A 27,476-nucleotide genomic window follows, 5' to 3' on the forward strand; every position below is an offset into this window, starting at 1 on the left:
TTTGATTTTTCAATATTTTCATACACGAACTGGATAGAAGGGTATAGGCAAAAACAGGCCATAAACCACTTAGGAGGACCAAAACCAAGCAACTGAAGTGCAGCTAATCCTCTAGAATATCTTCCGAAGACTAAAGTCATTTTAATGGAACTCTACCTCTAAGGCCTTGAAAGCAACTCAGTAGCTATGATTAATTGTTGAGACAATGGAAAAACTTAATATCAAGCTGGCTGATCTGAGACCACACTGACCAGTGGTACTATCTCAATTTTGATAGGAAGATCTGAGGAATACTTAATGCTGGATGACGCTGAAGCTTGCTTTGCAAAATCTGCTCTTCGCTTTTCCTAACAGAAAGTTCGACACAGATATAAATCCCCCAGATTTTTGTACCCAATGATCCATTACTGAGTACTGTTAGTATACTGCCCTTCAAAGAATTGTTACTGGCCACTGTCAGATTCTACACCTATTGCTAAAATTCTGAAAATTTTGAAAACAAGTCACTGTTTTCAGTAATCTCCTGTTGGAAACGACGGATGAGGCTTTAGGACCAAGAACCTACGTGAGGAACTGATGAGTGACAGTGGTCTGTGTCGCATCAATTACACTCTCGAACAAGTTCTCAGTAACAACCCAAAAATCAAATCATGGTACGTCAACAGAAAATTAAGTCAAATACTATTGAATTAAATACTATTTAAGGTTCAATTTCTTATTCAAACCTACATCTTTTGGGCCTGGCTAATTTTTGAACGCAATAGCTTCCCTGCCCCGTTCTGCACTCCAAACTCAACTTGGAACAGCGTAATAAAGAACCCCCATTCCCTGAGCTAGTTGTCAGAGATCAAAACTGGATTTCCCCCCTCCCCCCAGTATCATCTGTCTGTCAGAACTACTTTAAAATTTAGACTTTATTCTAATGAGGTTTTAGAGCAAAATGGTCTCTGAAGTCAGCAGAACGCCAAAGCAAAGTGTATTTTTTTTAAAAAAATGCATTGTTTGGTTATAAAGTAGGCATAGCTTGCTTATGTAGTTTTTGGATAAAATATATGCTCAATAATGGGATACACAAAGATTTTTAAAAATGCATCTAGGGGAAATCAAGAAAACTCAACAAGAGGGGCCAGACACATCACCTAAAATATGGTCAGAAAAAGGTCACTAATATAAGTGTTGCGCTCCTTGTACTTGAAATTGTCACATTTTGCAAGGATTTAGTGAGAGATCTGATTTAAGTAGATTTAACAAACTGGATTTCGATTTCATGTTTCTTAAAGCAACCATCCACTGGGCTCAGAGAGTAAGGCATTTCTGGGATGATTTTGCTTTCAGAAGGAAATGTTTTTTTACACATAGCAGAGAAGCAATGTGGCTCAGTGGAAAGAGCCCGGGCTTTGGAGTCAGAGGTTAGGGGTTCAAATCCCAGCTCCGCCACTTGTCAGCTGTGTGACTTTGGGCAAGTCACTTAACTTCTCTGTGCCTCAGTTCCCTCATCTGTAAAATGGGGATTAAGACTGTGAGCCCCCCATGGGACAACCTGATCATCTTGTAACCTCCCCAGCGCTTAGAACAGTGCTTTGCACATAGTAAGCGCTTAATAAATGCTATCATTATTATTATTATTATTAAATCTTCAAAGGGACCAAAAAATAAAAGGCTAAGAAATTCATACACTGTATATCCCTCAGATCACACAAGAGCCATGTTCAAGAAAAATATGATTTAAAATGAACTACTTTTCTTCCTAGATTTAAGTCTGTTCATGATTAGGGCAGCTATCAGAATTTTGAATGTTTCTCCATAATTTTAAAAACCTTAATTTCTGTAGGATGTTGCTTTTTGGTATAAAAATAATTTGAGATTTAAAGCACTGAACAATGCTTAACTCTTGTTACATATAGCTGTGATTCCTAATTCTAGGTGGCAAAGCTTAAGCCATGTCCAAAAATCACTTGGAAATAAAAATCTGTCATCCCAAACAACTAGTGAGGTCTTTAGTAGTTTTGACGAAGAATAACTGTTAAAAAGGATTGTGGAAATTAGAAGTCTGCATCCTAAAGCAAAAACAAATGGTGTTGAAGAGTCTAAAATGAACAATAAAATCAAAGGGAAATGAATGGGTTTGGTAGAGCAAGGTCACAGAGACACAGAGTTTCAGTATACAGCCTCAAGACTAAGCCTGCTCTTTTCCCACGTGAGTAGAAATTCAGAACTTTTTATTGTATTGTATGTTCATTACATGGAACAAGGAAATATATTCGAGTCCTCTGACTATACCAACACTTATTAATCCAGATAAAAATGAAGCCTGTCTTCCATAATTTACTTTGGTGTAACACCTTTGGCTGGTGTTACACCAACTTTATGCAGCTTTCTGTTTGATGTTAATTGATTAACTGTGCCTTTAAAGTCAGGAGAACCAAATGAGAAATACCTGGGCCCCGAAATGAATCATCGGCCTAGTAAAAAAACTGAATTAAGCACAATCGATACAACTAGCAATTACAACAAAAGAATGCTGCAGGATAACATTCTTGAAAGAAAAAGGGAATTTCTTCTTTCTTGAGGAAAAGGATTCAGTAGCTGAGCCCATCATGTGCCTTAATTCTGAAATCACAACCACTATATTTCAGTTCCTCACGACTTGTAATAAGTGGAAAAAAAACCCCTTAGTCAATCCGGTTAAGTATATGGAATAGCATTCCTTCTTTAGTGTCCTTAAAACTACACTTTTTCTAAAGGTATGGAGGCCACAGTTCACAGAGCACTGTCAATAAAATATGCATTCATATAAGATGGTCAAAGCAGTTCTGGTAAGCCTGATGGAAAAAATCAAAAACCCCAAGTTCAAAATCCTTGAAGATTCCAGAAATAGAAATCAGCCCTACTCAAAAGCCAATCATCTTTGGAAAAATCACAGAAGACAAAGCGGAAAGTGGCATTCCATCATTCTTTTGGTTTCACGCCAGGAAACTGGATGTGCTAGATTTTAAATAAACTTTAAATCAAGAGTACAGGTATCAACGGACTTTGGCCATTAGAGGTGGCAGTTTCTGCCAAGGCCGAGCAATTTATCACCAGACTCCTTCACAGACTAGGGAGTCCAACGAGAAGCAAGGCAAGGCAGCTGAAGAGGCAGTCCCTCCGCTAGGAATCCAGCAAGAAGCAGCTTTGCGGTATTACTGGCATGAACTCTGGAGAGACGGTGGTTGACAGCACTAGGAAAGGGTTTCTCTTCGTACCTGTTTTGCTGCTAATCCGTTTTCTCAACTCTGAGTATTCTTATGTGTGGGTGGGAATGAGGAGGGGTGGGGAGGAAGAAGGTTCTTCAAGTGAAACTTTGAGACCACAGGAGAGGAGTTATTTAAAAAGCCCCTTTCGGTTGACTTTTAGTGGCTTTATTTTTAAGGTTTTGTTAAGCCACAATTTTGACTACTCAATCCTAAACCACACATCACCTTTAAATATCATTCCAAAGTGCCTGGGCACCTTACAAAACTACTCAGAAGCAACCTACAGGCAGCATGTTAAATGGTCTTCTCAATTAAAAAGCTTGCCCAGTTTTATTCCCGAGTAACCCGCAAAATAAACTCCATTTTGTCGCGAATTAAACCTACCTTTGTGTAACGATGGGGGGATTTTGATGCTGGAGTCCTCTTCAGATCAAGGAAGGCATCACCATTTTCTGCTTCTCCCCCAGCACCTCTCCTATCCATGGCCATTTGCAGGAGTTTTAACACTACACACCTGGAAGAAAAGCCAGTACAAGTTTACCTTTCTGCGTTCTACAGCTGTTTCAGAAGCTATGCCCTATTCTCTCAGTAGGACCCTACTAAAAGGTTTCAGAAGCACTCTCTTTTCCTTTAATAATAATAATAATAATGATGGCATTTGTTAAGCCCTTACTATGTGCAAAGCACTGGGGAGCATACAAGGTGATCAGGTTGTCCCGTGTGGGGCTCACAGTCTTATTCATTCATTCAATCGTATTGATTGAGCGCTTACTGTGTGCAGAGCACTGGACTAAGCGCTTGGGAAGTACAAGTTGGCAACATATAAAGACAGTCCCTACCCAACAGTGGACTCACAGTCTAGAAGGGGGAGACAGAGAACAAAACAAATTAAAAAATAAAATAGAATAAACATGTACAAATAAAATAAACAGAGTAATAAATACGTACAAACATATATACATATATACAGGCGCTGTGGGGAGGGGAAGGAGGTAAGGCGGGGGGGATGGGGAGGGGGAGAGGAAGGAGGGGGCTCAGTCTGGGAAGGCCTCCTGGAGGAATTGAGCTCTCATGAGGTAACTGAGGCCCAGAGAAGCTAAGTGACTTGCCCAAGGTCACACAGCTGACAATTGGCGGAGCTGGGATTTGAACCCATGACCTCTGACTTCAAAGCCCGGGCTCTTTCCATTGTCACCTTGTAACCTCCCCAGTGCTTAGAACAGTGCTTTGCACACAGTAAGCACTTAATAAATACCATTATTACTATTATTGAGCCACACTGAACATTAAGCCCCCCCCCCCCCCCACCACCATGTCTGTGCCAGGGCCTGCCACGCAGAGCATGCCAGTAGCACTCAGCTGTTTGTCATAATAAAACACAAAAGTGGTGGGGGGGAGGGAAAGCAAACTAATAGCTGTCCTACCCGGAGACTAGGGTAAAGCCCTTTTCAACGGGCTTAATACAACAAGAAACCAAGATTAGTCACTGCCACCAAAAGAGGATCATTTAGGGGGACGGTGGAGAAGTTCCAGGGAAGTGGGTGAGGCTGAAGGGTCAACGACGAAGTCCCCAAACCCAGTCAGCCCCCGGGGTTTGCACCCACTTTCAATGGAAGGCAGGTTTTTACAAAGACGTCACTTTTTAAAGGCTCCAGCTGCCCCTCGTTGGACAGGACTTCTCCTGTCCCCCTCCAGCTGCCCCTCATTCATTCGATTGCATTTACTGAGCACTTACTGAGTGCAGAGTACTGGACTAAGCACTTGGGAACTACAAATTCAGTCATTCAATTGTATTTAGTGAGTGCTTACTTGTGTGCAGAGCACTGGACTACGCGCTTGGGAAGTACAAATTCATTCATTCATTCACTCAATCGGATTTACTGAATGCATACTGAGTGCAGGGAAGTACAAATTCAGTCATTCAATCGTATTTAGTGAGCGCTTACTTGTGTGCAGAGCACTGGACTAAGCGCTTGGGAAGTACAAATTCATTCATTCACTCAATCGGATTTACTGAATGCTTACTGAGTGCAGGGCACTGGACGAAGCGCTTGGGAAGTACAAATTCATTCACTCATTTGTATTTATTGAGCGCTGAGTCAAGAGCACTGAACTAAGCGCTTGGGAAGTACAAATTCATTCGTTCATATTTAGTGAGTGCTTACTGGGTGCAGAACACTAGACTAAGTGTTTGGGAAATACAAATTCATTCATTCAATCGTAATTAGGGAGCACTTACTGTGTGCAAAGCACTGGACTAAGCGCTCGGGAAGTACAAATTGCCAACAGAGACAATCCCTACCCAACAATGCATTCAGTCTGAGGGGGTGGGGGAATAGCCAACAACACAAGTAAACAGGTGTCAATACAAAGTACTAAATGGACACAAACACATACACCTCCTTAATAAGATAGAGTACTAGAGGCACCAGTACAGCTCCATACACATCCTTAATAGAGTACTAAAGACACAAGTACAACTCCATACACATCCTTAATAGAGTACTCAAGAGACAAGTACAGCTCCATACACATCCTTAATAGAGTACTCAAGAGACACACAAGTACAGCTCCATACACATCCTTAATAGAGTACTCAAGAGACACACAAGTACAGCTCCATACACATCCTTAATAGAGTTCTCAAGAAACACACAAGTATAGCTCCATACACAACCTTAATAGAGTACTCAAGAGACACACAGGTACAGCTCCATACACATCCTTAATAGAGTACTGTACAGCTCCATACACATCCTTAATAGAGTACTAAAGTGACACACAAGTCCAGCTCAATACACATCCTTAATAGAATACTAAAGAGACACAAGTCCAGCTACAGACACATCACTAATAAAATAGAGTACTAAAGAGACACACAAGTACAGCTCCATACACATCCTTAATAGAGTACTAAAGTGACACACAAGTACAGCTCCATACACATCCTTAATAGAATACTAAAGAGACACAAGTCCAGCTACAGACACATCACTAATAGAGTACTAAAGAGACACACAAGTACAGCTCCATACACGTCCCTAATAGAGAGACTAGAGTATTAAAGAGACGCAAGTACAGCTACAGACACATCACTAATAGAGTACTAAAGAGACACACAAGTATAGCTCCATACACATCCCTAATAGAGAGGCAAACAAGTACAGCTCCATACACATCCTTAATAAAGTACTAAAGAGACACACAAGTACAGCTCCATACACATCCCTAATAAAGAGACTAGAGTATTAAAGAGATGCAAGTACAGCTACAGACACATCACTAATAAAATAGAGTACTAAAGAGACACACAAGTTAGCTCCATATACATCCCTAATAGAGGGGCAAACAAGTACAGCTCCATACACATCCTTAATCAAGTACTAAAGAGACACAAGTACAGCTCCATACACATCCTTAACAGAATACTAAAGGGACACACAAGCACAGCTCCATACACATCCTTAACAGAATACTAAAGGGACACACTAGCACAGCTCCATACACAACCTTAACAGAATACTAAAGGGACACACAAGTACAGCTCCATACACATCCTTAATAGAATACTAAAGGGACACACAAGTACAGCTCCATACACAACCTTAATACTAAAGAGACACACAAGTACAGCTCCATACACATCCTTAATACTAGAGACACAAGTCCAGCTACAGACACATCACTAATAAAATAGAGTACGAAAGAGACACTCATGTACAGCTCCATACACATCCCTAGAAGCAGCATGGCTCAGTGGAAAGAGCCCGGGCTTTGGAGTCAGAGGTCATGGGTTCAAATCCCGGCTCCGCCAACTGTCAGCTGTGTGACTTTGGGCAAGTCGCTTAACTGCTCTGTGCCTCAGTTCCCTCATCTGTAAAATGGGGATTAAAACTGTGAGCCCCCCGGGGGCCAACCTGATCACCTTGTCACCTCCCCAGCGCTTAGAACAGTGCTTTAGACATAGTAAGCACTTAATAAATGCCATCATCATCATCCTCCCTAATAGATAAACAAGTACAACTCCATACCCAACCCTAACAGAGAGACAAACAAGTACAGCTCCATACCCATCCTTAATAGAGTACTAAAGAGACACACATGTACAGCTCCATACACATCCCTAGAAGCAGCATCGCTCAGTGGAAAGAGCCCGGGCTTTGGAGTCAGGGGTCATGGGTTCAAATCCCAGCTCCACTAACTGTCAGCTGTGTGACTCTGGGCAAGTCACTTCACTTCTTTGGGCCTCAGTTACCTCATCTGAAAAATGGGGATTAAAACTGTAAGCCCCCTGTGGGACAACCTGATCACCTTGTAACCTCCCCAGTGCTTAGAACAGTGCTTTGCACATAGTAAGCGCTTAACAAATACTATCATTATTATTATTACGAGACGTAAATACAGCTCCATACACAACCTGAACAGAATACTGAAGAGACGCAAGTACTGCTCCCGTACACACCACTGATAAAATCAAGAGAGTATTAAAGAGACACAAGTGGTGTGGGGAGGGGCAGAGGAAAAATCAATCGTATTTATTGAGCGCTTACTGTGTGCAGAGCACTGTACTAAGCGCTTGGGAAGTACAAGTTGGCAACACAAAGAGACAGTCCCTACCCAACAGTGGGCTCACAGTCTAAAAGGGGGAGACGGAGAACAAAACCAAACATACTAACAAAATAAAATAAATAGAATAGATATATACAAGTAAAATAGAGTAATAAATATGTACAAGCATATATACATATATACAGGTGCTGTGGGGAAGGGAAGGAGGTAAGATGGAGAGATGGAGAGGGGGACGAGGGGGAGAGGAAGGAGGGGGCTCAGTGTGGGAAGGCCTCCTGGAGGAGGTGAGCTCTCAGTAGGGCCTTGAAGGGAGGAAGAGAGCTAGCTAGGAAAAGGGGGAATCTCTCAGTCCCCACTGGTTCTATTTTGTTCCTATGTTTTGTTGCCTGCCTCCCCCTTCTAGACTGTGAGCCCGCTGTTGGGTAGGGACCGTCTCTCAGTACAGTGCTCTGCACACAGTCATTCAATCAATCAATCGTATTTATTGAGCGCTTACTGTGTGCAGAGCACTGTACTAGGCGCTTGGGATGTCCAAGTTGGTAACATATAGAGACAGTCCCTACCCAGCAGTGGGCTCAGTCATTCACGCAATCGTACTTATTGAGCGCTGACTGCGTGCAGAGCACTGTGCTAAGCGCTTGGGAATCAATCAATTGTATTTATTGAGCACTTACTGTGTGCAGAACACTGGACCAAGCGCTTGGGAAGTCCAAGTTGGCAACATATAGAGACAGTCCCTACCCAACAGCGGGCTCACAGTCTAAAAGGGGGAGACAGAGAACAAAGCCAAACATACTAACAAAATAAAATAAATAGGATATGTACGTGTAAAATAGAGTAATACATATGTACAAACATATATACAGGTATATATTCATTCAATTGTATTGAGCGCTTACTGTGTGCAGAGCACTGGACTAAGCGCTTGGGAAGTACAAGTTGGCAACATATAGAGATGGTCCCTACCCAGCAGTGGGCTTACAGTCTAAAAGGGGGAGACAGAGAACAAAACAAAGCGTATTAACAAAATAAAATAAATGGAATAGATATGTACAAGTAAAATAGAGTAATAAATATGTACAAACATATATACAGGTATATATTCATTCAATCGTATTTATTGAGCGCTTACTGTGTGCAGAGCACTGGACTAAGTGCTTGGGAAGTCCAAGTTGGCAACATCTAGAGACGGTCCCTACCCAACAGTGGGCTCACAGTCTAGAAGGGGGAGACAGACAGCAAAACAAAACATACTAACAAAATGAAATAAATAGAATAGATATATACAAGTGAAATTGTACAAACATATATACATATATACAGGTATATATTCATTCAATCGTATTTATTGAGCGCTTACTGTGTGCAGAGCACTGGACTAAGCACTTGGGAAGGACAAGTTGGCAACATAGAGAGACGGTTCCTACCCAACAGGGGGCTCACAGTCTAAAAGGGGGAGACAGGGAACAAAACCAAACATACTAACAAAATAAAATAGAATAGATATGTACAAGTAAAATAAATAGAGTAATAAATATATACAAACATATATACAGGTATATATTCATTCAATCGCATTTATTGAGCGCTTACTGTGTGCAGAGCACTGGACTAAGCGCTTGGGAAGTCCAAGTTGGCAACATAGAGAGACGGTCCCTACCCAACAGGGGGCTCACAGACTAGAAGGGGGAGACGGAGAATAAAACCAAACATACTAACAAAATAAAATAAATAGAATAGATATGTACAAGTAAAATAGAGTAATAAATATGTACAAACATATATACAGGTATATAATCATTCAATCGTATTTATTGAGCGCTTACTGTGTGCAGAGCACTGTACCAAGCGCTTGGGAAGTCCAAGTTGGCAACCTATAGAGACGGTCCCTGCCCAACAGTGGGCTCACAGTCTAGAAGGGGGAGACAGAGAACAAAACCAAACGTAATAACAAAATAAAATAAACAGAATAGGTATGTACAAGTAAAATAAATAAATAGAGTAATAAATATGTACAAACATATACAGGTATATATTCATTTAATCGTATTTATTGAGAGCTTACTGTGTGCAGAGCACTGGACTAAGCGCTTGGGAAGGACAAGTTGGCAACATACAGAGACAGTCCCTACCCAACAGTGGGCTTACAGTCTAGAAGGGGGAGACAGAGAACAAAACCAAACATACTAACAAAATAAAATAAACAGAATAGATATGTACAAGTAAAATAGAGTAATAAATATGTACAAACATATATACAGGTATATATTCATTCAATTGTACTGATTGAGCGCTTACTGTGTGCAGAGCACTGGACTAAGCGCTTGGGAAGTGCAAGTTGGCAACATACAGAGACAGTCCCTACCCAACAGGGGGCTTGCAGTCTAGAAGGGGGAGACGGAGAACAAAACCAAACATACTAACAAAATAAAATAGAATAGATACGTACAAGTAAAATAGAGTAATAAATATGTTCAAACATATATACATATATACAGGTATAAATTCATTCAATCGTCTTTATTGAGTGCTTACTGTGTGCAGAGCACTGGACTAAGCGCTTGGGAAGTCCAAGTTGGCAACATCTAGAGACGGTCCCTACCCAACAGCGGGCTTACAGTCTAAAAGGGGGAGACAGACGACAAACCAAAACGTATTAACAAAATAAAGTAAATAGAATATATATGTACAAGTAAAATAGAGTAATATGTACAAACATATATACAGGTATATAATCATTCAATCGCATTTATTGAGCGATTACTGTGTGCAGAGCACTGGACTAAACGCTTGGGAAGTCCAAGTTGGCAACATGGAGAGACGGTCCCTACCCAACAGCGGGCTCACAGTCTAGAAGGGGGAGGCAGACAACAAAAACAAAACATACTAACAAAAGAAAATAAATAGAATAGATATATACAAGTGAAATAGAGTAACAAATATGTACAAACATATATACATATATACAGGTATACATTCATTCAATCGTATTTATTGAGCGCTTACTGTGTGCAGAGCACTGGACTAAGCGCTTGGGAAGGCCAAGTTGGCAACATATAGAGACGGTCCCTACCCAACAGCGGGCTTACAGTCTAAAAGGGGGAGACATCAAAACCAAACGTATTAACAAAATAAAATAAATAGAATAGATATGTACAGGCAAAATAGAGTAATAAATATGTTCAGACGTATATACAGGTATATATTCATTCAATCGTACTGATTGAGCGCTTACTGTGTGCAGAGCACTGGACTAAGCAGTTGGGAAGTCCAAGTTGGCAACATAGAGAGACAGTCCCTACCCAACAGCGGGCTCACAGTCTAGAAGGGGGAGACGGAGAACAAAATCAATCAATCAATCAATCAATCAATCGTATTTATTGAGCGCTTACTATGTGCAGAGCACTGTACTAAGCGCTTGGGAAGTACAAATTGGCAACACATAGAGACAGTCCCTACCCAACAGTGGGCTCACAGTCTAAAAGGGGGAGACAGAGAACAGAACCAAACATACCAACAAAATAAAATAGGATAGAAATGTACAAGTAAAATAAATAAATAAATAAATAGCGTAATAAATATGTACAACCATATATACATATATACAGGTGCTGTGGGGAAGGGAAGGAGGTAAGATGGGGGGATGGAGAGATGAACAAAACCAAACATACTAACAAAATAAAATAAATAGAATAGATATGTACGAGTAAAATATACAGAGTAATAAATATGTACAAACATATATACAGGTATATATTCATTCAATCGTACTGATTGAGCGCTTACTGTGTGCAGAGCACTGGACTAAGCGCTTGGGAAGGACAAGTTGGCAACCTAGAGAGACGGTCCCTACCCAACAGGGGGCTCACAGTCTAAAAGGGGGAGACGGAGAACAAAACTAAACATACTAACAAAATAAAATAAATAGAATAGATATATACAAGTGAAATAGAGTAACAAATACGTACAAACATATATACATATATACAGGTATATATTCATTCAATCGCATTTATTGAGCGCTTACTGTGTGCAGAGCACTGGACTAAGCGCTTGGGAAGTCCAAGTTGGCAACATAGAGAGACGGTCCCTACCCAACAGTGGGCTCACAGTCTAAAAGGGGGAGACGGAGAACAAAACCAAACATACTAACAAAATAAAATAAATAGAATAGACAGGTACAAGTAAAATAAATAGAGTAATAAACATATACCAACATATATACAGGTATATATTCATTCAATCGTATTGATTGAGCGCTTACTGCGTGCAGAGCACTGGACTAAGCGCTTGGGAAGTCCAAGTTGGCAACATAGAGAGACGGTCCCTAACCAACAGTGGGCTCACAGTCTAAAAGGGGGAGACGGAGAACAAAACCAAACATACTAACAAAATAAAATAAATAGAATAGACAGGTACAAGTAAAATAAATAGAGTAATAAACATATACCAACATATATACAGGCATATATTCATTCAATCGTATTGATTGAGCGCTTACTGCGTGCAGAGCACTGGACTAAGCGCTTGGGAAGTCCAAGTTGGCAACATAGAGAGACGGTCCCTAACCAACAGTGGGCTCACAGTCTAAAAGGGGGAGACGGAGAACAAAACCAAACATACCAACAAAATAAAATAAATAGAATAGGCAGGTACAAGTAAAATAAATAGAGTAATAAACATATACCAACATATATACAGGTATATATTCATTCAATCGTACTGATTGAGCGCTTACTGTGTGCAGAGCACTGGACTAAGCGCTTGGGAAGTCCAAGTTGGCAACATAGAGGGACGGTCCCTAACCAACAGTGGGCTCACAGTCTAAAAGGGGGAGACAGACAACAAACCAAAACGCATTAACAAAATAAAATAGAGTAATAAACATATACCAACATACATACAGGTATATATTCGCTCAATCGTATTGATTGAGCGCTTACTGTGTGCAGAGCACTGGACTAAGCGCTTGGGAAGGCCAAGTTGGCAACATAGAGAGACAGTCCCTACCCAACAGCGGGCTTACAGTCTAAAATGGGGAGACAGACAACAAACCAAAACGCATTAACAAAATAAAATAGAGTAATAAACATATACCAACATACATACAGGTATATATTCATTCAATCGTATTGATTGAGCGCTTACTGTGTGCAGAGCACTGGACTAAGCGCTTGGGAAGGCCAAGTTGGCAACATAGAGAGACAGTCCCTACCCAACAGCGGGCTTACAGTCTAAAATGGGGAGACAGACAACAAACCAAAACGCATTAACAAAATAAAATAGAGTAATAAACATATACCAACATACACACAGGTATATATTCATTCAATCGTATTGATTGAGCGCTTACTGTGTGCAGAGCACTGGACTAAGCGCTTGGGAAGGCCAAGTTGGCAACATATAGAGACAGTCCCTACCCAACAGCGGGCTTACAGTCTAAAATGGGGAGACAGACAACAAACCAAAACGCATTAACAAAATAAAATAGAGTAATAAACATATACCAACATACATACAGGTATATATTCGCTCAATCGTATTGATTGAGCGCTTACTGTGTGCAGAGCACTGGACTAAGCGCTTGGGAAGTCCAAGTTGGCAACATAGAGAGACAGTCCCTACCCAACAGCGGGCTTACAGTCTAAAATGGGGAGACAGACAACAAACCAAAACGCATTAACAAAATAAAATAGAGTAGATATGTACAAGTAAAATAGAGTAATAAATATGTACAAACATATATACAGGTATATATTCATTCAATCGTACTGATTGAGCGCTTACTGTGTGCAGAGCACTGGACTAAGCGCTTGGGAAGGACAAGTTGGCAACCTAGAGAGACGGTCCCTACCCAACAGGGGGCTCACAGTCTAGAAGGGGGAGACGGAGAACAAAACCAAACATACTAACAAAATAAAATAAATAGATACAAATAAAATAAATAAATAGAGTAAAAATACTTTTCCAGGTGGGTCCCGCCGAGGAGGAAAGGAAGGGAGGGTCGGGGTGAGGACGACGGCCCGTTCCCTGGTTGAGGGCGGGCGGGCGGGCCGAGCGTCGTCCTCCCTCCTCAGCCCGCGGCCCGACTGGAGCCCAGGCGTCGTGCTGGGCCGGGCCTTTCCGGCGCGGGGGCTCCACCACCCTGCGCCCGGCGGCGGGGGGGGCCGCCCTCGGCCCGCGGCCCGGAGCCCGCACTCACCCCGCGGAAAACGGCGGCTGTCGGCGTGAATCTCCACAACACCCCCTCTCCGTCCCTTTTGAACCCAATCCCCGTTCCCGCGGCGGCTCCGTCGTAGCCACGGCTCCCCGAGCTCGCCCGGACCCCCCCCGCCGGGCGAGGTGGCGCCGCCCGGCTGCCCCTCGCGCGCGCGCCCCCGCCGGCTCCGCTTGGTGCCGGCCGCCCCTTCCCTCCTCAATCCGGCCCTTCCCGGCCGCCGTACGCGGGGGCCTTTCTCTCCGACCCTTCGTCTCTAATAACCCAACGCCGCCGCGGACCCGGATGTTAGCCGTCCTCGTTTGTGCCTGTTTAAAAAACCAAAACGGCTGAACACGGGACCCTCCCCTTCTCTCTCCCTCCCTCCCTTCCCTCCGTCTGGAGCAGGAATAACATTTATTTTTTTTCCTCCCCCATTTCTCCCCATCGATTTGCGGTTCGAGGGGAGGTGGGTGGAGGGGGGGCCTTCGGGCGCTGTCTGCGGGCAGCCCCGAGGGAGGGAGGGAGGCCGCAGCTTGGTGAGCAGAGTGTGGCGCGCACAGTGTGGCGCCTCTCGTCGTCCCAGCCCCTCAGCCCCGCCACAGTGTAATAATCAGTATTATAATTAGCATATCGAATCATATTTTGCATCTAATAATAATAATAATATAATTACCAAGTGCTTACTAGGTGCCAAATAGTATTATTATAACTAGTAAGCGCTTACTATGTGCCGAATAATATTATGGCTATAGTAAGCGCTTACTACGTGCCAAGTAATACTATTATTATAATTATCAAGCGCTTGCTATGTGCCAAATAGTATTATTATAATTATTAAGCGCTTACTGCGTGCCAAATAATATTATTATTAAGCGCTTACTATGTGCCAAATAATATTATGGCTATAATAAGCGCTTACTATGTGGCAAATAATATTATTATTAAGCGCTTACTATGTGCCAAATGATATTATGGCTATAATAAGCGCTTACTATGTGCCAAATAATATTGTTATTAAGCGCTTGCTAAGTGCCAAATAATACTATTATTATAATTATCAAGCACTTACTATGTGCCAGATAACATTATTATTAGAACTAGTAAGCGCTATGTGCCAAATAACATTATTATAACTAGTAAGCGCTTACTATGTGCCAAATAATATTATGGCTATAATAAGCGCTTACTATGTGCCAAATAATATTATTATTAAGCGCTTACTGCGTGCCAAATAATACTATTATTATAAGTATCAAGCGCTTACTATGTGCCACATAGTATTATTATAATTATTAAGCGCTTACTGCGTGCCAAGTAATATCATTATTAAGCGCTTACTATGTGCCAAATAATATTATTATTAAGCGCTTACTATGTGCCAAATAATATTATTGCTATAGTAAGCGCTTACTATGTGCCAAATATTATTATGAAGCGCTTACTACGTGCCAAATGATACTATTATTATAATTATCAAACGCTTGCTAGGTGCCAAATAGTATTATTATAATTATTAAGCGCGTACTGCGTGCCAAATAATATTATTATTAAGCGCTTACTATGTGCCGAATAATATTATTGCTATAGTAAGCGCTTACTATGTGCCAAATAATATTATTAAGCGCTTACTACGTGCTAAATAATACTATTATTATAATTATCAAGCGCTTACTATGTGCCACATAGTATTATTATAATTATTAAGTGCTTACTGCGTGCCAAATAATATTATCATTAAGCGCTTACTATGTGCCAAATAGTATTATGGCTATAGTAAGCGCTTACTATGTGCCAAATAATATTATTAAGCGCTTATTACGTGCCAAATAATACTATTATTATAATTATCAAGCGCTTGCTATGTGCCAAATAGTATTATTATAATTATTAAGCGCTTACTGCGTGCCAAATAATATTATTATTAAGCGCTTACTATGTGCCAAATAATATTATGGCTATAATAAGCGCTTACTATGTGGCAAATAATATTATTATTAAGCGCTTACTATGTGCCAAATGATATTATGGCTATAATAAGCGCTTACTATGTGCCAAATAATATTGTTATTAAGCGCTTGCTAAGTGCCAAATAATACTATTATTATAATTATCAAGCACTTACTATGTGCCAGATAACATTATTATTAGAACTAGTAAGCGCTATGTGCCAAATAACATTATTATAACTAGTAAGCGCTTACTATGTGCCAAATAATATTATGGCTATAATAAGCGCTTACTATGTGCCAAATAATATTATTATTAAGCGCTTACTGCGTGCCAAATAATACTATTATTATAAGTATCAAGCGCTTACTATGTGCCACATAGTATTATTATAATTATTAAGCGCTTACTGCGTGCCAAGTAATATCATTATTAAGCGCTTACTATGTGCCAAATAATATTATTATTAAGCGCTTACTATGTGCCAAATAATATTATTGCTATAGTAAGCGCTTACTATGTGCCAAATATTATTATGAAGCGCTTACTACGTGCCAAATGATACTATTATTATAATTATCAAACGCTTGCTAGGTGCCAAATAGTATTATTATAATTATTAAGCGCGTACTGCGTGCCAAATAATATTATTATTAAGCGCTTACTATGTGCCGAATAATATTATTGCTATAGTAAGCGCTTACTATGTGCCAAATAATATTATTAAGCGCTTACTACGTGCCAAATAATACTATTATTATAATTATCAAGCGCTTACTATGTGCCACATAGTATTATTATAATTATTAAGTGCTTACTGCGTGCCAAATAATATTATCATTAAGCGCTTACTATGTGCCAAATAGTATTATGGCTATAGTAAGCGCTTACTATGTGCCAAATAATATTATTAAGCGCTTACTACATGCCAAATAATACTATTATTATAATTATCAAGCGCTTACTAGGTGCCAAATAGTATTATTATAATTATTAAGCGCGTACTGCGTGCCAAATAATATTATAATTAAGCGCTTACTATGTGCCAAATAATGTTATGGCTATAATAAGCGCTTACTATGTGCCAGATAATATTGTTATTAAGCGCTTACTATGTGCCAAATAATACTATTATTATAATTATCAAGCGCTTACTATGTGCCACATAGTATTATTATAATTATTAAGCGCGTACTGCGTGCCAAATAATATTATAATTAAGCGCTTACTATGTGCCAAATAATATTGTGGCTATAATAAGCGCTTACTATGCGCCAGATAATATTGTTATTAAGCGCTTACTATGTGCCAAATAATACTATTATTATAATTATCAAGCGCTTACTATGTGCCAAATAGTATTATTATAATTATTAAGCGCTTACTGCGTGCCAAATAATATTATTATTAAGCACTTACTATGTGCCAAATAACATTATGGCTATAATAAGCGCTTACTGTGTGCCAAATAATATTATTTTTAAGCGCTTACTATGTGCCAAATAATATTACTATAATAAGCGCTTACTATGTGCCAAATAATATTATTAAGCACTTACTATGTGCCAAATAATACTATTATTGTAATTATCAAGCGCTTACTATGTGCCAAATAACATTATTATTAGAACTAGTAAGCGCTTACTATATGCCAAATAACATTATTATTAGAACTGGTAAGCGCTTACTATGTGCCAAATAACATTATTATAACTAGTAAGTGCTTACTATGTGCCAAATAATATTATTACTATAACAAGCGCTTACTATGTGCCAAATAATATTATTATTAAGCGCTTACTATGTTCCAAATAATACTATTATTATAATTATCAAGTGCTTACTATGTGCCAAATAACATTATTATTATAACTAGTAAGCGCTTACTATGTGCCAAATAGCATTATTATTTTAACTAGTAAGTGCTTACTATGTGCCAAATAGCATTATTATAACTAGTAAGCGCTTACTATGTGCCAAATAGCATTATTATTATAACTAGTAAGCGCTTACTTTGTGCCAAATAATATTATTATTGTAATTATTAAGCACCAAATATTATTATTGTAGTTATGAAGCACTTACTATGTGCCAGATATTATTATTATAATTATGAAGTGCTTACTATGTGCCAAATATTATTATAATTAATAAGCACTTACTATGTGCCCAATAATACTATTGTTATAATTATCAAGCGCTTACTCTGTGCCAAATATTATTATAATAATAATTATTAAGCACTTACTATGTGCCAAATATTATTATCATTATAATTATTAAGCACTTACTATGTGCCAAAAATTATTATAATTAATAAGTACTTACTATGTGCCAAATAATACTATTATTATAATTATCAAGTGCTTACTATGTGCCAAATAATACTATTATTATAATTAGTAAGCGCTTACTCTGTGCCAAGTAGTAGTATTATTATAATTATTAAGCGCTTACTATGTGCCAAATAAAACTATTATTATAATTATCAAGTGCTTACTATGTGCCAAATAATATTATTATTATAATTAGTAAGTGCTTACTCTGTGCCAAATAATAGTATTATTATAATTATTAAGCGCTTACTATGTGCCAAATAATGTTACTATAATTATTAAGCACTTACTATGTGCCAAATAGTATTATTATTATTATTATTATTAAGCACTTACTATGTGCCAAATAGTATTATAATTATTAAGCTCTTACTATGTGCCAAATAATATTATTACTATAATTATTAAGTGCTTACTATGTGCCAAATAATATTATTATAATAATTATTAAGCGCTTACTATGTGCCAAATAGTATTATTATAATTATTAAGTGCTTACTATGTGCCAAATAATATTATTACTATAATTATTAAGTGCTTCCTATGTGCCAAATAATAATATTATTATTATTATTATTAAGCACTTACTTTGTGCCAAGCCCTGTTCTAAGAAGAGTGAGCAGCGAGAAGCAGCGTGGCTCAGTGGAAAGAGCCCGGGCTTTGGAGTCAGAGGTCATGGGTTCAAATCCTTGCTCTGCCAATGTCAGCTGGGTGACTTTGGGCAAGTCACTTAACTTCTCTGTGCCTCAGTTACCTCATCCGTAAAATGGGGATTAAGACTGTGAGCCCCCCCATGGGGCAACCTGATCACCTTGTAACCTCCCCAGCGCTTAGAACAGTGCTTTGCACATAGTAAGCACCTAATAAATGCCATCATTATTATTATTATTCTAAGTGCCGGGGAGGCTACAAGGTGATCAGGTTGTCCCACGGGAGGCTCACAGTCTTCATCCCCATTTCACAGATGAGGTCGCTGAGGCAAAGAGAATAATGATAATGATAATAGTAATGACATTTATTAAGCACTTACTATGTGTCAAGCACTGTTCTAAGCGCTGGGGAGGCTACAAGGTGATCAGGTTGCCTCACGGGGGGCTCACACTCTTCATCCCCATTTCACAGATGAGGTCACTGAGGCAAAGAGAATAATAATAATGATAGTAGTAATGGCATTTATTAAGCACTTACTATGTGCCAAGCACTGTTCTAAGTGCTGGGGAGGCTACAGGGTGATCCGGTTGCCTCACGGGGGCCTCACAGTCTTCATCCCCATTTCACAGATGAGGTTGCTGAGGCAAAGAGAATAATAATGATAATAACGACATTTATTAAGCACTTACTATGTGCCAAGCACTGTTCTAAGCGCTGGGGAGGCTACAAAGTGATCAGGTTGCCTCACGGGGGGCTCACAGTCTTCATCCCCATTTCACAGATGAGGTTGCTGAGGCAAAGATAATAATAGTGGCATTTATTAAGTGCTTACTATGTGCCAAGCACTGTTCTAAGAACAGTGAGCAGCGAGAAGCAGCGGGGCTCAGGGGAAAGAGCCCGGGCTTTGGAGTCAGAGGTCATGGGTTCAAATCCCGGCTCCGCCAATTGTCAGCTGGGTGACTTTTGGCAAGTCACCTAACTTCTCTGGGCCTCAGTTACCTCATCTGTAAGATGGGGATGAAGACTGTGAGCCCCCTGAGGGACAACCTGATCACCTTGTAACCTCCCCAGTGCTTAGAACAGTGCTTGGCACATAGTAAGCACTTAATAAATGCTATTATTATTATTATTATTCTAAGCGCTGGGGAGGCTACAAGGTGATCAGGTTGCCCCACCGGGGGCTCACAGTCTTCATCCCCATTTCACAGGTGAGGTCGCTGAGGCAAAGATAATAATAATAATGGCATATATTAAGCGCTTACTATGGGCAAAGCACTGTTCTAAGTGCTGAGGAGGTTACAAGGTGATCAGGTTGCCCCACAGGGGGCTCACAGTCTTCATCCCCATTTCACAGATGAGGTTGCTGAGGCAAAGATAATAATAATGGCATATATTAAGCGCTTACTATGTGCAAAGCACTGTTTTAAGCGCTGGGGAGGTTACAAGGTGATCAGGTTGCCCCACGGGGGGTTCACAGTCTTCATCCCCATTTCACAGATGAGGTCACTGGGGCAAAGAGAATTATAATAATGGTAATAATAATGGCATTTTTTAATAGCATTTATTAAGCGCTTACTATTTGCAAAGCACTGTTCTAAGCGCTGGGGAGGTTACAAGGTGATCAGGTTGTCCCATGGGGGGCTCACAGTCTTAATCCCCATTTTACGGATGAGGTAACCGAGGCCCAGAGAAGTGAAGTGACTTGCCCAAAGTCACACAGCTGACAGTTGGCGGAGCTGGGATCTGAACCCATGACCTCTGACTCCAAAGCCCGGGCTCTTTCCACTATTAAGCGCTTACTGTGTGCCAAGCACTGTTTTAAGTGCTGGGGAGGTTACAAGGTGATCAGGTTGCCCCACGGGGGGCTCACAGTCTTCATCCCCGTTTCACAGATGAGGTTGCTGAGGCAAAGAGAATAATAATAATAATAATAATAATAATAATAATAATAATAATAATAAAGTATTAAGCATTTACTATGTGCCAAGCACTGTTCTAAGTACTGGGAAGGCTACAAGGTGATGAGGTTGTTCCACGGGGGGCTCACAGTCTTCATCCCCCTCTCCATCCCCCCGTCTTACCTCCTTCCCTTCCCCACAGCACCTGTATATATGTATATATGGTTGTACATATTTATTACTCTATTTATTTATTTATTTATTTATTTATTTTACTTGTACATTTCTATCCTACTTATTTTATTTTGTTGGTATGTTTGGTTCTGTTCTCTGTCTCCCCCTTTTAGACTGTGAGCCCACTGTTGGGTAGGGACTGTCTCTATGTGATGCCAATTTGTACTTCCCAAGCGCTTAGTACAGTGCTCTGCACATAGTAAGCGCTCAATAAATACGATTGATTGATTGATTGATTGATTGATCCCCATTTCACAGATGAGGGAACTGAGGCACAGAGAATAATAGTAATGGCATTTATTAAACACTATGTGCAAAGCACTGTTCTAAGCGCTGGGGAGGGTACAAGGTGATGAGGTTGTCCCACGGGGGGCTCACAGTCTTCATCCCCATTTTACAGATGAGGGAACTGAAGCCCAGAGAAGTGAAGCGACTTGCCCAAAGTCACACAGCTGACAAGTGGCGGAGTCAGGATTTGAACCCACGACCTCCGACTCCAAAGCCCGGGCTCTTTCCACTGAGCCACACTCACAAATACCCTCAGTATGAACTGAGGCCTAGAGAATAATAGTAATAATGTTGGTATTTATTAAGTGCTTACGATGTGCCAAACACTGAGGGAGATACAAGTTGTCCCATGTGGGGCTCACAGTCTTTAATCCCCATTTTCCAGAGGAGGTCACTGAGGCCCAGAGAAGTGAAGTGACTTGCCCAAAGTCACACAGCTGACAGTTGCAGAATCGGGATTTGACCCCATGACTTCTGACCCCAAAGCCCGGGCTCTTTCCACTGAGCCACGCTCACAAATACCCTCATTATGAACTGAGGCCCAGAGAACAATTTGTACTTCCCAAGCGCTTAGTACAGTGCTCTGCACATAGTAAGCGCTCAATAAATACGATTGATGATGAATAATGATGTTGGTATTTATTAAGTGTGTACGATGTGTCAAGCACTGTTCTAAGCACTGAGGGAGATACAAGGTAAACAGGCTGCCCCATGTGGGGCTCACAGTCTTTAATCCCCATTTTACAGATGAGGTCACTGAGGCCCAGGGAAGGGATTTGCCCAAAGTCCCACAGCTGACAAGTGAAGTGCTTAGTACTTTTAGACTGTGAGCCCACTGTTGAGTAGGGACTGTCTCTACATGTTGCCAATTTGTACTTCCCAAGTGCTTAGTACGGTGCTCTGCACATAGTAAGCGCTCAATAAATACGATTGATTGATTGATTAGTACAGTGCTCTGCACACAGTAAGCGCTCAGTAAATACGATTGATGAAGTGGCAGAGCCGGGATTAGAACCACGACCTCTGACTCCTAAACCCGGGATCTTTCCACTGAGCCACGCTGCTTCTCTAAGCGCTTAACAAATACCCTCATTATGAACTGAGGTTACCCTCCTTATGAACTGAGGCCCAGAGAATAATAATAATAATAATAATGTTGGTATTTGTTAAGCGCTTACTATGTTCCAAGCACTGTTCTAAGCACTGCGGGGGATACAGGGTAATCAAGGTTGTCCCGTGGGGGGCTCACAGTCTTCATTTTCATCCCATTTTCTAGATGAGGGAACTGAGTCATCATCATCATCAATCGTATTTACTGAGCGCTTACTGTGTGCAGAGCACTGTACTAAGCGCTTGGGAAGTACAAGTTGGCAACATATAGAGACAGTCCCTACCCAACAGTGGGCTCACAGTCTAGAAGAGTCACAGAGAAGTGAAGTGACTTGTCCAAAGTCACACAGCTGACAGGTGGCAGAGTTGAATTAGAACTCATCAATCAATCAATCGTATTTATTGAGCGCTTACTGTGTGCAGAGCACTGTACTAAGCGCTTGGGAAGTACAAGTTGGCAACATATAGAGACAGTCCCTACCCAACAGTGGGCTCACTCATGACCTCTATGTGCCAATCAATCAATCAATCAATCAATCGTATTTATTGAGCGCTTACTGTGTGCAGAGCACTGTACTAAGCACTTGGGAAGTCCAAGTGGGCAACATATAGAGACAGTCCCTACCCAACAATGGGCTCACTCATGACCTCTGACTATGTGCCAAGCAATCAGTCAATCAATCATATTTATTGAGCGCTTACTGTGTGCAGAGCACTGTACTAAGCGCTTGGGAAGCCCAAGTGGGCAACATATAGAGACAGTCCCTACCCAACAGTGGGCTCACAGTCTACTGTTCTAAGCGCTGGGTGGGGTACAAGGTGATCAGGTTGTCCCACATGGGGCTCACAGTCTTCATCCCCATTTTACAGATGAGGGAACTGAGGCACAGAGAAGTTCCAGGAGGGAGGTTTGAAACCTAGGCGACGGTGGGTTAAGACGTTTTGGGAAATACTCTCCTTCCCTGGGAATAGGGAGAATCTAGGTGAATTACATTAAAAAGATTCAGAAAAGGTCTTTTCTGCAGTAGTAGATATATAATATTATTATACATAATAATAATAATAATGCTGGTATTTGTTAAGTGCTTACTATGTGCCAAGCACTGTTCTAAGCTCCTGAAGCCACACCCCAGAAATACTGACATCTCTTTATTTGTTTATTTATTTTACTTGTACATATCGTATTTATTTCATTTTGTTAGCATGTTTGGTTTTGTCTCCCCCTTTTAGACTGTGAGCCCACTGTTGGGTAGGGACTGTCTCTATATGTTCCCAATTTGTAATAATAATGATGGCATTTATTTATTAAGCGCCTAGGAACCTAGGGTGGGTTAGCACATTCATTCATTCATTGAATCGTATTTATTGAGCACTTACTGTGTGCAGAGCACTGGACTAAGCGCTTGGGAAGTCCAAGTTGGCAACACATAGAGACGGTCCCTACGCAACAGTGGGCTCACAGTCCAGAAAGGGGAGAAAGAGAACAAAACAAAACATATGACACATGATATTTTGGGTCAAGCAGAGACTGTGAGCCCGCTTTTGGGTAGGGACTGTCTCTATATGTTGCCAACTTGGACTTCCCAAGCGCTTAGTACAGTGCTCTGCACACAGTAAGCGCTCAATAAATACGATTGATGATGATGATGATGATGATCTTGAACCGACGGATCATTCAAGTTTCTACCTCGTCGTCTTCCCTGCCTCGGAGCAGTAGCTGGAGGCCAGGCCAGTTGGGAGGTGGAGTGATGTACGAAGGCTCTCCCGGTGATGGAATCTCACGGAAAAAAAAAATGTTCCCATGTATCCATCATTTTCCAGCCCCGCCGAGTTCAATTTCAGGAAGAAGTTCTGGTAGCAAATCTCTCTAAAAGCCGCTTCTCCCAAATCTGGTGTTCTCAGCATTGTAAATACAAAGAGTCTGCGCAAAATGTTCAACCTGTGCTTAGGTTTAGAAGAGGAATAACCTGTATATATGTATATATGTTTGTACATATTTTTTACTCTATTTTTTACTCTATTTATTTTATTTGTACATATCTATTCTGTTTATTTTATTTTGTTAGTATGTTTGGTTTTGTTTTCTGTCTCCCCCTTTTCGACTGTGAGCCCACTGTTGGGTAGGGACTGTCTCTATATGTTGCCAATTTGTACTTCCCAAGCGCTTAGTACAGTGCTCTGCACATGGTAAGCGCTCAATAAATCCGATTGATGATGATGATGATGAATAATCTAAATTATCACAAGTAAAACCTTTTGACGTAAGGAGCGCTGGGGCCTAGTTGGAACGAACCGAGACTTGGGAGTCAATCAATCAATCGTATTTATTGAGCGCTTACTGTGTGCAGAGCACCGTACTAAGCGCTTGGGAAGGACAAGTCCGCAACACATAGAGACAGTCCCTACCCAACAGTGGGCTCACAGTCTAAAGGACTTGGGGCAAGTCAGTTAATTTCTGTGGGACTTGGGGCAAGTCAGTTCATTTCTCTGTGCCTCAATTTCCCCAACTGTAAAATGGGGAGTCAGTGCCTGTTCTCCCTCCTGCTTAGACCGTGAGCTCCTTGTGGGGCGTGAACTTGATCCGACATAGTTAATTGGAATCTACCCCAGCGCTTCGTACGCGCCTAACACCATATTAAAAATAATGATTATTTTATAGATACTTTGAAGATAGGTTAAAAAAAAACAAAAACAGAATACTAACCAGTGGCTGTCTCCCTTACCTACTTCCTTCTTCTTCTGCCACACCTCAGCTCAGTCTTTGCTCCTCCCAAATTCATCTCCTAATTGTACCTTGTTAATTCCGGTGTACCAACCCCATTGGTCATACCTTTTCCCTTATGGGAAACTCCCTCTCCGTTCAAATCTGCTAAATTAGACCTTTTCCATCTTTTCCCACTTTCAAAGCCCCCCCTAAAGAGTTGCTTTAGGTATATGGTATATGGTGTGTATATATATATATATATATAATGGTATATATATAATGGTGTATATATATATATATATATATATAATGATATATATATATAATATATACCATATTATGGTATATTTATATCTAGGTATATTTTCCCTAATCCCACATTTTACTGGTCAGACTACCCTGTTAACTATGTAGGTACTTGCATATCTGATTTTTTTTGTTGTTTTTAGTCTCTTAATTTAATTGCTTCCGCTTGTCCCCTCACTCAGTGCTTATGCTTTTTTTTTTTTTTTACCTTTTGTGTATTTGGCAGTGTGTCTCCCCCATTAGGCCAGAAACTCCTCGAAGACAAGGTCTTTGTCATATGTGTAATAATAATAATAATAATAATAATGATGGCTTTTATTAAGCGCTTACTATGTGCAAAGCACTGTTCTAAGCACTGGGGAGGTTACAAGGTGATCAGGTTGTCCCAAGGGGGCTCACAGTCTTAATCCCCATTTTACAGATGAGGGAACTGAGGCCCAGAGAAGTTAAGTGACTTGCCCAAAGTCACACAGCTGACAAGTGGCAGAGCCGGGATGACACATAGGAAAGTTTTCTGCACAACAAAGACAACCATTAAATACTACTGATGATGATCTCTATATGTTGCCAATTTGTACTTCCCAAGCGCTTTGTACAGTGCTCTGCACATAGTAAGCGCTCAATAAATACGATTGATGATGATGATGAGTGTCATCCTAAAAAATTGGCAAGTAGTGGCCCAGGGAGAAACCAGTGGGAAGAGCCCGGGCTTGGGAGCCAGAGGTCATGGGTTCGAATCCCTGCTCCGCCAATTGTCAGCTGTGTGGCTTTGGCAAATCACTTCACTGTGCCTCAGTTCCCTCATCTGTAAAATGGGTATTTAAGACTGTGAGCCCCCTGTGGGACAACCTGATCACCTTGTAACCTCCCCAGCGCTTAGAACGGTGCTTTGCGCGTAGTAAGTGCTTAACAAAAGCCACTATTATTATTATTATTAAATAATGGTAATACTTATTGGATAGCACCAATGTGCCAAATGCCATGCAGAAATAAAGATGTAGAGCTGATGCCCAATGGTACAAATTAAAATAGGCATTGAGGTGTTACCACCCACCTTGGATCAATCTGGAAAATGGGGATGAAGACTGTGAGCCCCCTGAGGGACCTGTATATATGTACCTGTGTGTATGTATATATGTTTGTACATATTTATTACTCTATTTATTTTAATTGTACATATTTTTTCTATTTATTTTATTTTGTTAATATGTTTTGTTTTCTTCTCTGTCTGCCCCTTCTAGACTGTGAGCCCACTGTTGGGTAGGGACCATCTCTCTATGTTGCCAACTTGTACTTCCCAAGCGCGCTTAGTACAGCGCTCTGCACACAGTAAGCACTCAATAAATACGACTGAATGAATGAATATAATAATAATAATAATGGCATTTATTAAATATAAGGAAAGGTGGAACAATTAAAAAGCATAAGAAACAAGGATAAATACAAAATATTAAAAAAAAAAACCGAAGTATTGTGGCTAGAGGATCTAAGTTTCAGAAGGCTCCTCGTGACTCCGAATCCAACTGTCAAAAATCGTGGGCAACAAAAAAGGCAAAAGTATCTCAAAGTGGGGGTGAGATTAATAGGAAAAACAGTTTCTATATTTCTCTAACAAAATTTTCTATTGTTTTTTGAGTTAGAAAGTCGGGGGAGGGGCTGGGGACCAACAGGATACCCCCCTGAGATATGTTAAGTGATGTAATGGTTTGTTCTTTTTTTTTTTTTCAGGCAAATAAAGGTACTAAAAATATTTCAAACAGGACCTGTAAAAATAGTTATCTATTTCCTTACCGTTGAAAAAGTTGACTTGCATGATGGAGAAAAAGCCGGAGGCCAGGTATGGCAAAGTTCACTCTTAGTGAAGGAGTAAATTGAATTACTCTTAAATTTTGAATCTGATGAATGACAAAAATGTCCACAATTTAAAAATGAATATAGTAAAAATGCAAATTCGTTGATTTTGAAAGGAAAGTAATTAGCCAACATTGTAATGTTCTA

The 27,476-nt window shown here is 40.4% G+C and overlaps 2 protein-coding genes across 5 annotated transcripts in view; one reads left to right on the top strand and one right to left on the bottom strand.

Annotated features, from left to right (window-relative positions):
- EIF4ENIF1 (eukaryotic translation initiation factor 4E nuclear import factor 1) overlaps positions 1 to 14,059 on the bottom strand; it is a 49,310-nt gene extending 35,251 nt beyond the window's left edge. For all 3 annotated transcript variants that reach the window (XM_038762666.1, XM_038762665.1, XM_038762664.1), the window contains exons 1-2: positions 14,008 to 14,059; positions 3,621 to 3,750 (exon numbers count right to left, since the gene is read on the bottom strand). In XM_038762666.1, the coding sequence (XP_038618594.1) occupies positions 3,621 to 3,725 (105 nt within the window). In that variant the 5' untranslated portion in view covers positions 3,726 to 3,750; positions 14,008 to 14,059. The remainder of the gene's footprint in view (positions 1 to 3,620; positions 3,751 to 14,007) is intronic.
- Positions 14,060 to 27,213: 13,154 nt separating this feature from the next.
- Positions 27,214 to 27,476, top strand: part of SFI1 (SFI1 centrin binding protein) — a 70,115-nt gene continuing 69,852 nt past the window's right edge. For both annotated transcript variants that reach the window (XM_038763628.1, XM_038763627.1), the window contains exon 1: positions 27,214 to 27,315. In XM_038763628.1, coding sequence (XP_038619556.1) covers positions 27,290 to 27,315 — 26 coding nt within the window. In that variant the 5' untranslated portion in view covers positions 27,214 to 27,289. The remainder of the gene's footprint in view (positions 27,316 to 27,476) is intronic.

Source organism: Tachyglossus aculeatus, chromosome 21, assembly GCF_015852505.1.
Source record: "Tachyglossus aculeatus isolate mTacAcu1 chromosome 21, mTacAcu1.pri, whole genome shotgun sequence".
In the NCBI taxonomy this organism is placed as follows: domain Eukaryota; kingdom Metazoa; phylum Chordata; class Mammalia; order Monotremata; family Tachyglossidae; genus Tachyglossus; species Tachyglossus aculeatus.